General features: G+C 57.1%; 1 protein-coding gene across 1 annotated transcript in view; it reads left to right on the top strand.

Moving 5' to 3' along the window:
- The window catches only part of LOC144740986 (two pore channel protein 2-like), a 30,887-nt gene extending 20,551 nt beyond the window's left edge, over positions 1–10,336 (top strand). The window contains exon 6 of the mRNA XM_078623680.1: positions 8,042–10,336. Within this exon, the coding sequence (XP_078479806.1) occupies positions 8,042–8,120 (79 nt within the window). The 3' untranslated portion in view covers positions 8,121–10,336. The remainder of the gene's footprint in view (positions 1–8,041) is intronic.
- The last annotated feature ends 4,147 nt before the right edge of the window (positions 10,337–14,483 follow it).

Below are 14,483 nucleotides of genomic sequence, written 5' to 3'. Positions count from 1 at the left end.
ACACGGGGAGACACGGGGAGACATGGGGAGACACTCGGGGAGACACGGGGAGACACGGGGACACACTCGGGGAGACACGGGGAGACACGGGGAGACACGGGGAGACACGGGGAGACTAAGAGTGAGACTCAGAGGGGGAGACACGGGGAGACACGTGGAGACACGGGGAGACACAGGGAGACACTCGGGGAGACACGGGGAGACACGGGGAGACACGGGGAGACACTCGGGGAGACACGGGGAGACACGGGGAGACACAGGGAGACTCAGAGTGAGACTGAGAGGGGGAGACACGGGGAGACACGGGGAGACACAGGGAGACTCAGAGTGAGACTGAGAGGGGGAGACACGTGGAGACACGGGGAGACACGGGGAGACTAAGAGTGAGACTCAGAGGGGGAGACACGGGGAGACACGGGGAGACACGGGGAGACTAAGAGTGAGACTCAGAGGGGGAGACACTCGAGGAGACACGGGGAGACACGGGGAGACTAAGAGTGAGACTCAGAGGGGGAGACACTCGAGGAGACACGGGGAGACACGGGGAGACACGGGGAGACTAAGAGTGAGACTCAGAGGGGGAGACACTCGGGGAGACACGGGGAGACACGGGGAGACTAAGAGTGAGACTCAGAGGGGGAGACACTCGAGGAGACACGGGGAGACACGGGGAGACACGGGGAGACTAAGAGTGAGACTCAGAGGGGGAGACACGGGGAGACACGGGGGAGACACGGGGAGACTAAGAGTGAGACTCAGAGGGGGAGACACGGAGAGACACGGGGAGACACGGGGAGACTAAGAGTGAGACTCAGAGGGGGAGACACGTGGGAGACACGGGGAGACACAGGGAGACACGGGGAGACTAAGAGTGAGACTCAGAGGGGGAGACACGTGGAGACACGGGGAGACACAGGGAGACACTCGGGGAGACACGGGGAGACACGGGGAGACATGGGGAGACACTCGGGGAGACACGGGGAGACACGGGGACACACTCGGGGAGACACGGGGAGACACGGGGAGACACGGGGAGACACGGGGAGACTAAGAGTGAGACTCAGAGGGGGAGACACGGGGAGACACGTGGAGACACGGGGAGACACAGGGAGACACTCGGGGAGACACGGGGAGACACGGGGAGACACGGGGAGACACGGGGAGACACGGGGAGACACTCGGGGAGACACGGGGAGACACGGGGACACACTCGGGGAGACACGGGGAGACACGGGGAGACACGGGGAGACACGGGGAGACTAAGAGTGAGACTCAGAGGGGGAGACACGGGGAGACACGTGGAGACACGGGGAGACACAGGGAGACACTCGGGGAGACAAGGGGAGACACGGGGAGACACTCGGGGAGACACGGGGAGACACGGGGACACACTCGGGGAGACACGGGGAGACACGGGGAGACACGGGGAGACACGGGGAGACTAAGAGTGAGACTCAGAGGGGGAGACACGGGGAGACACGGGGAGACACGGGGAGACACGGGGAGACTAAGAGTGAGACTCAGAGGGGGAGACACGGGGAGACACGGGGAGACACGGGGAGACACGGGGAGACTAAGAGTGAGACTCAGAGGGGGAGACACGGGGAGACACGGGGAGACACGGGGAGACTAAGAGTGAGACTCAGAGGGGGAGACACTCGAGGAGACACGGGGAGACACGGGGAGACACGGGGAGACACAGGGAGACACTCGGGGAGACACGGGGAGACACGGGGAGACACGGGGAGACACGGGGAGACACTCGGGGAGACACGGGGAGACACGGGGACACACTCGGGGAGACACGGGGAGACACGGGGAGACACGGGGAGACACGGGGAGACACGGGGAGACTAAGAGTGAGACTCAGAGGGGGAGACACGGGAGACACGGGGAGACACGGGGAGACTAAGAGTGAGACTCAGAGGGGGAGACACGGGGAGACACGGGGAGACACTCGGGGAGACAAGGGGAGACACGGGGAGACACGGGGAGACACTCGGGGAGACACGGGGAGACACGGGGAGACACAGGGAGACACGGGGAGACACGGGGAGACACGGGGAGACACGGGGAGACTAAGAGTGAGACTCAGAGGGGGAGACACGGGGAGACACGGGGAGACACGGGGAGACACAGGGAGACACTCGGGGAGACACGGGGAGACACGGGGAGACACTCGGGGAGACACGGGGAGACACGGGGACACACTCGGGGAGACACGTGGAGACACGGGGAGACACAGGGAGACACTCGGGGAGACACGGGGAGACACGGGGAGACACGGGGAGACACGGGGAGACACTCGGGGAGACACGGGGAGACACGGGGGACACACTCGGGGAGACACGGGGAGACACGGGGAGACACGGGGAGACACGGGGAGACACGGGGAGACTAAGAGTGAGACTCAGAGGGGGAGACACGGGAGACACGGGGAGACACGGGGAGACTAAGAGTGAGACTCAGAGGGGGAGACACGGGGAGACACGGGGAGACACGGGGAGACACTCGGGGAGACAAGGGGAGACACGGGGAGACACGGGGAGACACTCGGGGAGACACGGGGAGACACGGGGAGACACAGGGAGACACGGGGAGACACGGGGAGACACGGGGAGACACGGGGAGACTAAGAGTGAGACTCAGAGGGGGAGACACGGGGAGACACGGGGAGACACGGGGAGACACAGGGAGACACTCGGGGAGACACGGGGAGACACGGGGAGACACTCGGGGAGACACGGGGAGACACGGGGACACACTCGGGGAGACACGTGGAGACACGGGGAGACACAGGGAGACACTCGGGGAGACACGGGGAGACACGGGGACACACTCGGGGAGACACGGGGAGACACGGGGAGACACGGGGAGACTAAGAGTGAGACTCAGAGGGGGAGACACGGGGAGACACGGGGAGACACAGGGAGACTCAGAGTGAGACTCAGAGGGGGAGACACGGGGAGACACTCGGGGAGACACGGGGAGACACGGGGAGACTCAGAGTGAGACTGAGAGGGGGAGACACGGGGAGACACGGGGAGACTAAGAGTGAGACTCAGAGGGGGAGACACGGGGAGACACGTGGAGACACGGGGAGACTCAGAGTGAGACTGAGAGGGGGAGACACGGGGAGACACGGGGAGACACGGGGAGACACGGGGAGACACGGGGAGACTAAGAGTGAGACTCAGAGGGGGAGACACGGGGAGACACGGGGAGACACGGGGAGACTAAGAGTGAGACTCAGAGGGGGAGACACGGAGAGACACGGGGAGACACGGGGAGACTAAGAGTGAGACTCAGAGGGGGAGACACGGAGAGACACGGGGAGACACGGGGAGACTAAGAGTGAGACTCAGAGGGGGAGACACGGGGAGACACGGGGAGACACGGGGAGACACAGGGAGACACTCGGAGAGACACGGGGAGACACGGGGAGACACGGGGAGACACGGGGAGACACTCGGGGAGACACGGGGAGACACGGGGACACACTCGGGGAGACACAGGGAGACACGGGGAGACACGGGGAGACACGGGGAGACTAAGAGTGAGACTCAGAGGGGGAGACACGGGGAGACATGGGGAGACACGGGGAGACATGGGGAGACACGGGGAGACTCAGAGTGAGACTGAGAGGGGGAGACACGTGGAGACACGGGGAGACACGGGGAGACTCAGAGTGAGACTGAGAGGGGGAGACACGTGGAGACACGGGGAGACACGGGGAGACTAAGAGTGAGACTCAGAGGGGGAGACACGTGGAGACACGGGGAGACACGGGGAGACTCAGAGTGAGACTGAGAGGGGGAGACACGTGGAGACACGGGGAGACACGGGGAGACTCAGAGTGAGACTGAGAGGGGGAGACACGGGGAGACACGTGGAGACACGAGGAGACACGGGGAGACACGGGGAGACACGGGGAGACACGGGGAGACACGGGGAGACTCAGAGTGATACTCAGAGGGGGAGACACGGGGAGACACGGGGAGACACGGGGAGACACGGGGAGACTCAGAGTGAGACTGAGAGGGGGAGACACGGGGAGACACGTGGAGACACGAGGAGACACGGGGAGACACGGGGAGACTAAGAGTGAGACTCAGAGGGGGAGACACGGGGAGACACGGGGAGACACGGGGAGACACGGGGAGACTAAGAGTGAGACTCAGAGGGGGAGACACGGGGAGACACGTGGAGACACGAGGAGACACGGGGAGACACGGGGAGACTAAGAGTGAGACTCAGAGGGGGAGACACGGGGAGACACGGGGAGACACGGGGAGACACGGGGAGACTAAGAGTGAGACTCAGAGGGGGAGACACGGGGAGACACGGGGAGACACGGGGAGACACGGGGAGACTAAGAGTGAGACTCAGAGGGGGAGACACTCGGGGAGACACGGGGAGACACGGGGAGACACGGGGAGACTAAGAGTGAGACTCAGAGGGGGAGACACTCGGGGAGACACGGGGAGACACGGGGAGACTAAGAGTGAGACTCAGAGGGGGAGACACTCGAGGAGACACGGGGAGACACGGGGAGACTCAGAGTGAGACTGAGAGGGGGAGACACGGGGAGACACGGGGAGACACGGGGAGACTAAGAGTGAGACTCAGAGGGGGAGACACTCGGGGAGACACGGGGAGACACGGGGAGACTCAGAGTGAGACTCAGAGGGGGAGACACGGAGAAACACGGGGAGACACGGGGAGACTCAGAGTGAGACTCAGAGGGGGAGACACTCGGGGTCAGAGTGAGGCTCAGAGTGAGACTCAGAGGGGGAGACACTCGGGGAGACACGGGGAGACACTCGGGGAGACACGGGGAGACCGGGTCTCTGGGTGAGAGTGAGACTCAGGGAGACCGGGTCTCAGGGTGAGAGAGAGTCTTAGGGAGACCGGGTCTCTGGGTCAGAGTGAGACTCAGGGTCAGAGTGAGACTCAGGGAGACCGGGTCTCTGGGTCAGAGTGAGACTCAGGGTCCGAGTGAGACTCAGAGAGAGACTCAGGGTCAGAGTGAGACTCAGGGAGACCGGGTCTCTGGGTCAGAGTGAGACTCAGGGTCTGAGTGAGACTCAGAGAGAGACTCAGGGTCAGAGTGAGACTCAGGGAGACCGGGTCTCAGGGTGAGAGTGAGACTCAGGGTCCGAGTGAGACTCAGAGAGAGACTCAGGGTCAGAGTGAGACTCAGGGAGACCGAGTCTCAGGGTCAGAGAGAGACTCAGGGTCAGAGTGAGATTCAGGGAGACCGGGTCTCAGGGTGAGAGTGAGTCTCAGGGAGACCGGGTCTCTGGGTCAGAGTGAGACTCAGGGAGACCGGGTCTCAGGGTGAGAGTGAGACTCAGGGAGACCGGGTCTCTGGGTCAGAGTGAGACTCAGGGTCAGAGTGAGACTCAGGGAGACCGGGTCTCAGGTTCAGAGAGAGACTCAGGGAGACCGGGTCTCTGGGTCAGAGTGAGACTCAGGGAGATCGGGTCTCTGGGTCAGAGTGAGACTCAGGGTCAGAGTGAGACTCAGGGAGACCGGGTCTCAGGTTCAGAGAGAGACTCAGGGAGACCGGGTCTCAGGGTGAGAGAGAGACTCAGGGTCCGAGTGAGACCCAGAGAGAGACTCAGGGTCAGAGTGAGACTCAGGGAGACCGGGTCTCGGGGTGAGAGAGAGACTCAGGGTCCGAGTGAGACTCAGAGAGAGACTCAGGGTCAGAGTGAGACTCAGGGATACCGGGTCTCAGGGTGAGAGAGAGACTCAGGGTCCGAGTGAGACTCAGAGAGAGACTCAGGGTCAGAGTGAGACTCAGGGAGACCGGGTCTCAGGGTGAGAGTGAGACTCAGGGAGAACCGGGTCTTAGGGTCAGAGTGAGACTCAGGGTCAGAGTGAGACTCAGGGAGACCGGGTCTCATGGTCAGAGTGAGACTCACGGAGACCGGGTCTCTGGGTCAGAGTGAGACTCAGGGAGACCGGGTCTCGGGGTCAGAGTGAGACTCAGGGAGACCGGGTCTCTGGGTCAGAGTGAGACTCAGGGAGACCGGGTCTCAGGGTCAGAGTGAGACTCAGGGAGACCGGGTCTCTGGGTCAGAGTGAGACTCAGGGAGACCGGGTCTCAGGGTCAGAGTGAGACTCAGGGAGACCGGGTCTCAGGGTCAGAGTGAGACTCAGGGAGACCGGGTCTCTGGGTCAGAGTGAGACTCAGGGAGACCGGGTCTCAGGGTCAGAGTGAGACTCAGGGAGACCGGGTCTCGGGGTCAGAGTGAGACTCAGGGAGACCGGGTCTCAGGATGAGAGAGACTCAGGGTCAGAGTGAGACTCAGGGAGACCGGGTCTCAGGTTCAGAGAGAGACTCAGGGAGACCGGGTCTCAGGATGAGAGTGAGACTCAGGGTCCGAGTGAGACTCAGGGAGACCGGGTCTCAGGGTGAGAGAGAGACTCAGGGTCCGAGTGAGACTCAGGGAGACCGGGTCTCAGGGTGAGAGAGAGACTCAGGGAGACCGGGTTTCAGGGTGAGAGTGAGACTCAGGGAGACCGGGTCTCAGGGTGAGAGTGAGTCTCAGGCAGACCGGGTCTCAGGGTGAGAGTGAGACTCAGGGAGACCGGGTCTCAGGGTGAGAGAGAGAGACTCAGGGAGACCGGGTTTCAGGGTGAGAGTGAGACTCAGGGAGACCGGGTTTCAGGGTGAGAGAGAGGCTCAGGGTCCGAGTGAGACTCAGGGAGACCGGGTTTTAGGGTGAGAGAGAGACTCAGGGTCCGAGTGAGACTCAGGGAGACCGGGTCTCAGGGTGAGAGAGAGGCTCAGGGTCCGAGTGAGACTCAGGGAGACCGGGTTTCAGGGTGAGAGTGAGACTCAGGGAGACCGGGTTTCAGGGTGAGAGAGAGACTCAGGGTCCGAGTGAGACTCAGGGAGACCGGGTCTCAGGGTGAGAGTGAGTCTCAGGGAGACCGGGTCTCAGGGTGAGAGAGAGACTCAGGGTCCGAGTGAGACTCAGGGAGACCGGGTCTCAGGGTGAGAGAGAGACTCAGGGTCCGAGTGAGACTCAGGGAGACCGGGTCTCAGGGTGAGAGATAGACTCAGGGAGACCGGGTTTCAGGGTGAGAGTGAGACTCAGGGAGACCGGGTCTCAGGGTGAGAGTGAGACTCAGGGTCCGAGTGAGACTCAGGGAGACTGGGTCTCAGGGTGAGAGTGAGTCTCAGGGAGACCGGGTCTCAGGGTGAGAGAGAGACTCAGGGAGACCGGGTTTCAGGGTGAGAGTGAGACTCAGGGTCCGATTGAGACTCAGGGAGACCGGGTTTCAGGGTCAGAGTGAGACTCAGGGTCCGATTGAGACTCAGGGAGACCGGGTCTCAGGGTGAGAGAGAGACTCAGGGAGACCGGGTCTCAGGGTGAGAGAGAGACTCAGGGTCAGAGAGAGACTCAGGGAGACTCAAGGAGACCGGGTCTCAGGGTCAGAGTGAGACTCAAGGCTGCTACTGCTGCTGCTTCTACTGTTGCTGCTGCTACTACTGCTACTACTACTCTTGCTACTACTGCTACTGCTGCTACTACTACTGCTACTACTGCTACTACTGCTGCTACTACTCTTGCTACTACTGCTACTACTGCTGCTGCTGCTGCTACTACTCATGCTACTACTGCTACTACTGCTGCTGCTGCTACTACTGCTACTCCTGCTGCTGCTACTACTGCTACTGCTGCTACTACTGCTACTACTGCTACTACTGCTGCTGCTTCTGCTACTACTGCTACTGCTGCTACTACTGCTACTACTGCTACTGCTGCTACTGCTGCTACTACTGCTACTGCTGCTACTACTGCTACTACTGCTGCTGCTACTGCTGCTACTACTGCTACTGCTACTACTGCTACTACTGCTACTACTGCTACTACTGCTGCTGCTACTACTACTACTGCTGCTACTACTGCTACTACTGCTACTGCTGCTACTGCTGCTACTACTGCTACTGCTGCTACTACTGCTACTACTACTGCTGCTGCTACTACTGCTGCTACTACTACTGCTACTACTACTGCTGCAGCAAGGACGTGGAGGAGCCCACAGAGGAGGAGCTGCTGCAGAGCCTCAGGCACCACCCCCACGTCCACCTGCGGCCATGACGGCTCCGGCCGTTTGCGTCGGAGCGGACCTAGCGGAGGGACGGTCGCCCGGCCAGCCAGGGGGGCGCGCCCCCCCCTCCTACGGCTGCGCCCGCGAAGGAGCCGGCTCCGGTTGGACTCTGGCGGCCGCGGCTCACGAAGATGAAGATCGCCCCAGCGAACGCACCCAGCTCCTCACGACTCACAGAGCCGTGACGCACACACACACACGTGTACACACACGTGTACACACACACACACGTGTACACACACACACGCGTGTACACACACACACGTGCACACACACACACGTGTACACACACACGCGTACACACACACACGTGCACACACACGTGTACACACACACGCACGCATGTGCACACACACACGTGTACACACACACACATGTACACACACACACTTGTACATACAAACACGTGTACACACACACACACACACGTGTACACACTCACACGTGTACACACTCACACGTGTACACACACTCACATGCACACGTGTACACACACACACACACACGTACACACACGTAGACACACGCACACACACGCACACACGCTTACAAAGGCTTAACAGACTGTTGGGGCAAGTGCTGTTAGCGAGCAGCACTTATGAAGGCTGGCACGGCACACGAGGGGGTGGTTGGCCAGTAATACACACATGCACAGACACACGTGTACAGAGGTGTGGACACACACGCGTGGACACATGCACACATGTTCACACACGTGTACACAGGTGTTCACACATGCTCGTGTCAAGAGTCATGATAGCCGTGTCAATTTCCTAATGTGTATATCAATTCCATAATGGCCGTGCCAGGTTTAATATGGCCGTGTCAGGGCCAATAATAGCCTTAATGGGCATGTAAATTTCAAAATGGCCGTGTCGGGATCATAATGGGCGTGTCGGGATCATAATTGCCGTGTCAATTTCCTAATGGACTTATCAATTCCATATTGGCCGTGTCAATTTCCTAATGTGGATATCAATTTCAAAACGGACGTGTCAGGGCCATAATCGCCGTGTAAATTTCTTAATGGGCACATCAATTTCAAAATGGCCGTGCCAGGTTTAAAATGGCCATGTAAATTTTCTAATGTGGATATCAATTCCAAAATGGCCGTGTCAGGATCATAATGGCCTTGTCAATTTTCTAATGTGGATATCAATTCCAAAATGGCCATGCCAGGATCATAATGGCCTTGTCAATTTTCTAATGTGGATATCGATTCCATAATGGCCGTGCCAGGTTTAATATGGCCGTGTCAATGCCATAATCGCCGTGTAAATTTCCTAATGGGCACATCAATTTCAAAACGGCCGTGTCAGGTTCATGATGGCCGTGTCAGAGACACCGATGAGTCGGGTTCAAGCCGCTCCGGTTCTTGGCTCGCGTCTCTCTCGGAATCAAAACGGAAGCCAGAGAGAGAGACGGAGAGACTCATCAGTGGGGCGACATTCCACATTCCCGTTGCAGGATGAGTCCATCCGTAGTAGGGTTGACCACAACTTTGGCGCGTATCCAGCCACGTATCGATTTTAGTGGCACCCCACCCCCACCAGATAGTGATGATGGTGATGATGGTGATGATGGTGGTGATGTTGATGATGATGGTGATGATGGTGATTTGATGGTGATGGTGGTGATGTTGGTGGTGTTGTTGGTGGTGATGGTGATGTTGATGGTGATAGTGATGTTGATGGTGAGGATGGTGGTGTTGATGGTGGTGATGATGGTGATTTGATGATGATGGCGGTGGTGGTGGTGATGATGGTGGTGATGTTGGTGGTGATGGTGGTGATGATGATGGTGGTGATGATGGTGGTGATGGTGATGATGTTGGTGGTTGTGATGGTGGTGATGATGGTGCTGATGATGGTGATGTTGGTGGTGGTGATGGTGGTGATGATGGTGCTGATGATGGTGATGTTGGTGGTGGTGATGGTGGTGATGATGGTGCTGATGATGGTGATGTTGGTGATGATGATGGTGGTGATGTTCATGATGATGTCGTTGACTTTTCCCGCGAGACGCGGTCCATTAGGAACCTTCGTGCACGGCTGATATTTTTTTATTTTTTTTAAAACAGGAAACAGAATTTATATTTGTGATTAAATTATTGTAAATATGCTCCCTTTTTAAACATCGCAGAGACGTTGAATATCAATGGGGGTGGCTGTCTGGCCTTGTGGTTAAATAAAGGAAGTCACAGTTACTAGAGATGGTGAATCTCAATGGGGGGGGGGGGGGGGGTCTGATGGTTAAATAAAGGACGTCACATGCACTAGAGATGGTGAATCTCAATGACGCCAGAGAGAGACGCAGACTCCAAACAGACAGCAGCAGCAGGCATCGTCGGGGTCCGGTTCGAACCCACAACCTCCTGCACACCAGGCGAGGTAGTCAACATCTCCTAGCCACCGTAGTGATGATGATGAGTGCGAGACACACAGACCGTAGGCCAGGCGAGGTAGTCAACATCTAGTCACCGCGATGATGATGAGAGAGAGAGAGACAGACCGTAGACCAGGCGAGGTAGTCAACATCTAGTCACCGCGATGATGAGAGAGAGAGAGACAGACCGTAGACCAGGCGAGGTAGTCAACATCTCCTAGCCACCGTGATGATGATGAGAGAAAGACACACAGACCGTAGACGAGGCGAGGTAGTCAACATCTAGCCACCGTGATGATGATGAGAGAGAGACACACAGACCGTAGACCAGGCGAGGTAGTCAACATCTAGCCACCGTGATGATGATGAGAGAGAGACACACAGACCGTAGACCAGGCGAGGTAGTCAACATCTCCTAGCCACCGTGATGATGAGAGAGACACACAGACGGTAGACCAGGCGAGGTAGTCAACATCTCCTAGCCACCGTGATGATGATCAGAGAGAGACACACAGACCGTAGACCAGGCGAGGTAGTCAACATCTAGCCACCGTGATGATGAGAGAGAGACACACAGACCGTAGACCAGGCGAGGTAGTCAACATCTCCTAGCCACCGTGATGATGAGAGAGACACACAGACGGTAGACCAGGCGAGGTAGTCAACATCTCCTAGCCACCGTGATGATGATCAGAGAGAGACACACAGACCGTAGACCAGGCGAGGTAGTCAACATCTAGCCACCGTGATGATGAGAGAGAGACACACAGACCGTAGACCAGGCGAGGTAGTCAACATCTCCTAGCCACCGTGATGATGAGAGAGACACACAGACCGTAGACCAGGCGAGGTAGTCAACATCTCCTAGCCACCGTGATGATGATGAGAGAGAGAGACACACAGACGGTAGACCAGGCGAGGTAGTCAACATTGCCTAGCCACCGTGATGATGATCAGAGAGAGACACACAGACCGTAGACCAGGCGAGGTAGTCAACATCTAGCCACCGTGATGATGAGAGAGAGACACACAGACCGTAGACCAGGCGAGGTAGTCAACATCTCCTAGCCACCGTGATGATGAGAGAGACACACAGACCGTAGACCAGGCGAGGTAGTCAACATCTCCTGGCCACCGTGATGATGATCAGAGAGAGACAGACCGTAGACCAGGCGAGGTAGTCAACATCTAGCCACCGTGATGATGAGAGAGAGACACACAGACCGTAGACCAGGCGAGGTAGTCAACATCTCCTAGCCACCGTGATGATGAGAGAGACACACAGACCGTAGACCAGGCGAGGTAGTCAACATCTGGGCACCGTGATGATGATCTGAGAGAGACAGACCGTAGACCAGGCGAGGTAGTCAACATCTCCTAGCCACCGTGATGATGAGAGAGACACACATACCGTAGACCAGGCGAGGTAGTCAACATCTCCTGGCCACCGTGATGATGATCAGAGAGAGACAGACCGTCGACCAGGCGAGGTAGTCAACATCTCCTAGCCACCGTGTCCACCATCCGGACAACGAATCCTGAGAACTCCAGCGCAGATCTCGACGTCTGCGTGTGGGTCTGTCCCCTTGACGACTCCCTGTCGGCAGCGAGCATTCGACGCTTTCACGTGGTGTCCTCAAAGTGCACCTGGCCTGGCACGGGCGGTGCGGTGATGTCACCGTCATTGGTGTTTCAAAAGGATCTTCGTGGTTTATCGGATGCCTTCCAGGACCCACCGCGCCCTGCTGGGTGGTTTCCTCGCTCCTGGAGTGGAGCGCGAGGTGCCATCGTCCGCATTTGTGGAGTGACATGGCCCAGATTTGTGGGGTGACATGACCCAGATTTCTGGGGTGACATGACCCAGATTTGTGGGGTGACATGACCCAGATTTCTGGGGTGACATGACCCAGATTTGTGGAGTGACATGGCCCAGATTTGTGGGGTGACATGACCCAGATTTGTAGGGTGACATGACCCAGATTTGTGGGGTGACATGACCCAGATTTGTGGGGTGACATGACCCAGATTTGTGGGGTGACATGACCCAGATTTGTGGGTGACATGACCCAGATTTGTGGAGTGACATGGCCCAGATTTGTGGGGTGACATGACCCAGATTTGTAGGGTGACATGACCCAGATTTGTGGGGTGACATGACCCAGATTTGTGGGGTGACATGGCCCAGATTTGTGGGGTGACATGACCCAGATTTGTGGGTGACATGACCCAGATTTGTGGGTGACATGGCCCAGATTTGTGGGGTGACATGACCCAGATTTGTGAGGTGACATGACCCAGATTTGTGGGGTAACATGACCCAGATTTGTGAGGTGACATGACCCAGATTTGTGGGGTGACATGACCCAGATTTGTGAGGTGACATAACCCAGATTTGTGGGGTGACATGACCCAGATTTGTGAGGTAACATGACCCAGATTTGTGGGGTAACATGGCCAGGATTTGTGGGGTGACATGACCCAGATTTGTGAGGTGACATGACCCAGATTTGTGAGGTGACATGACCCAGATTTGTGGGGTGACATGACCCAGATTTGTGGGGTGATATGACCCAGATTTGTGAGGTGACATGGCCCAGATTTGTGAGGTGACATGGCTCAGATTTGTGGGTGACATGACCCAGATTTGTGGGGTGACATGACCCAGATTTGTGGGTGACATGACCCAGATTTGTGAGGTAACATGACCCAGATTTGTGGGGTGACATGACCCAGATTTGTGAGGTAACATGACCCAGATTTGTGGGGTGACATGACCCAGATTTGTGGGGCGACATGTCCCAGATTTGTAAGGTGACATGACCCAGATTTGTGGGGTGACATGACCCAGATTTGTGGGGTGACATGACTGAGATTTGTGAGGTGACATGACCCAGATTTGTGGGGTGACATGACCCAGATTTGTGGGGTGACATGACCCAGATTTGTGGGGTCACATGACCCAGATTTGTGGGGTGACATGATGCAGATTTGTGCGGTGACATGACCCAGATTTGTGGGGTGACATGACCCAGATTTGTGGGGTGACATGACCCAGATTTGTGGGGTGACATGACCCAGATTTGTGGGGTGACATGACCCAGATTTGTGGGGTGACATGACCCAGATTTGTGGGGTGACATGACCCAGATTTGTGGGGTGACAAGTCCCAGATTTGTGAGGTGACATGACCCAGATTTGTGGGTGACATGACCCAGATTTGTGGGGTGACATGACCCAGATTTGTGGAGTGACATGACCCAGATTTGTGAGGTGACATGACCCAGATTTGTGGGGTGACATGACCCAGAATTGTGGGGTGACATGACCCAGATTTGTGGGGTGACATGACCCAGATTTGTGAGGTGACATGACCCAGATTTGTGAGGTGCCATGACCCAGATTTGTGAGGTGACATGACCCAGATTTGTGGGGTGATATGACCCAGATTTGTGAGGTGACATGGCCCAGATTTGTGAGGTGACATGGCTCAGATTTGTGGGTGACATGACCCAGATTTGTGAGGTGACATGGCTCAGATTTGTGAGGTGACATGACCCAGATTTGTGGGTGACATGACCCAGATTTGTGAGGTGACATGACCCAGATTTGTAGGTTGACATGGCTCAGATTTGTGAGGTGACATGACCCAGATTTGTGAGGTGACATGACCCAGATTTGTGGGGTGACATGACCCAGATTTGTGGGGTGACATGACCCAGATTTGTGAGGTGACATGACCCAGATTTGTGGGTGACATGACCCAGATTTGTGAAGTGACATGACCCAGATTTGTGAGGTGACATGACCCAGATTTGTGAGGTGACATGACCCAGATTTGTGGGTCACATGACCAAGATTTGTTGGGTGACATGACCCAGATTTGTGGGGTGACATAACCCAGATTTGTGGGGTGACATGACCCAGATTTGTGAGGTGACATGACCCAGATTTGTGAGGTGACATGACCC

This window comes from Lampetra planeri, unplaced genomic scaffold (genome assembly GCF_965212315.1).
Source record: "Lampetra planeri unplaced genomic scaffold, kcLamPlan1.2.h2 scaffold_372, whole genome shotgun sequence".
Lineage (NCBI taxonomy): Eukaryota > Metazoa > Chordata > Hyperoartia > Petromyzontiformes > Petromyzontidae > Lampetra > Lampetra planeri.
The sequence above is the reverse complement of the archived record's forward strand: the minus strand, read 5'-3'. Positions and strand labels throughout refer to the sequence as shown.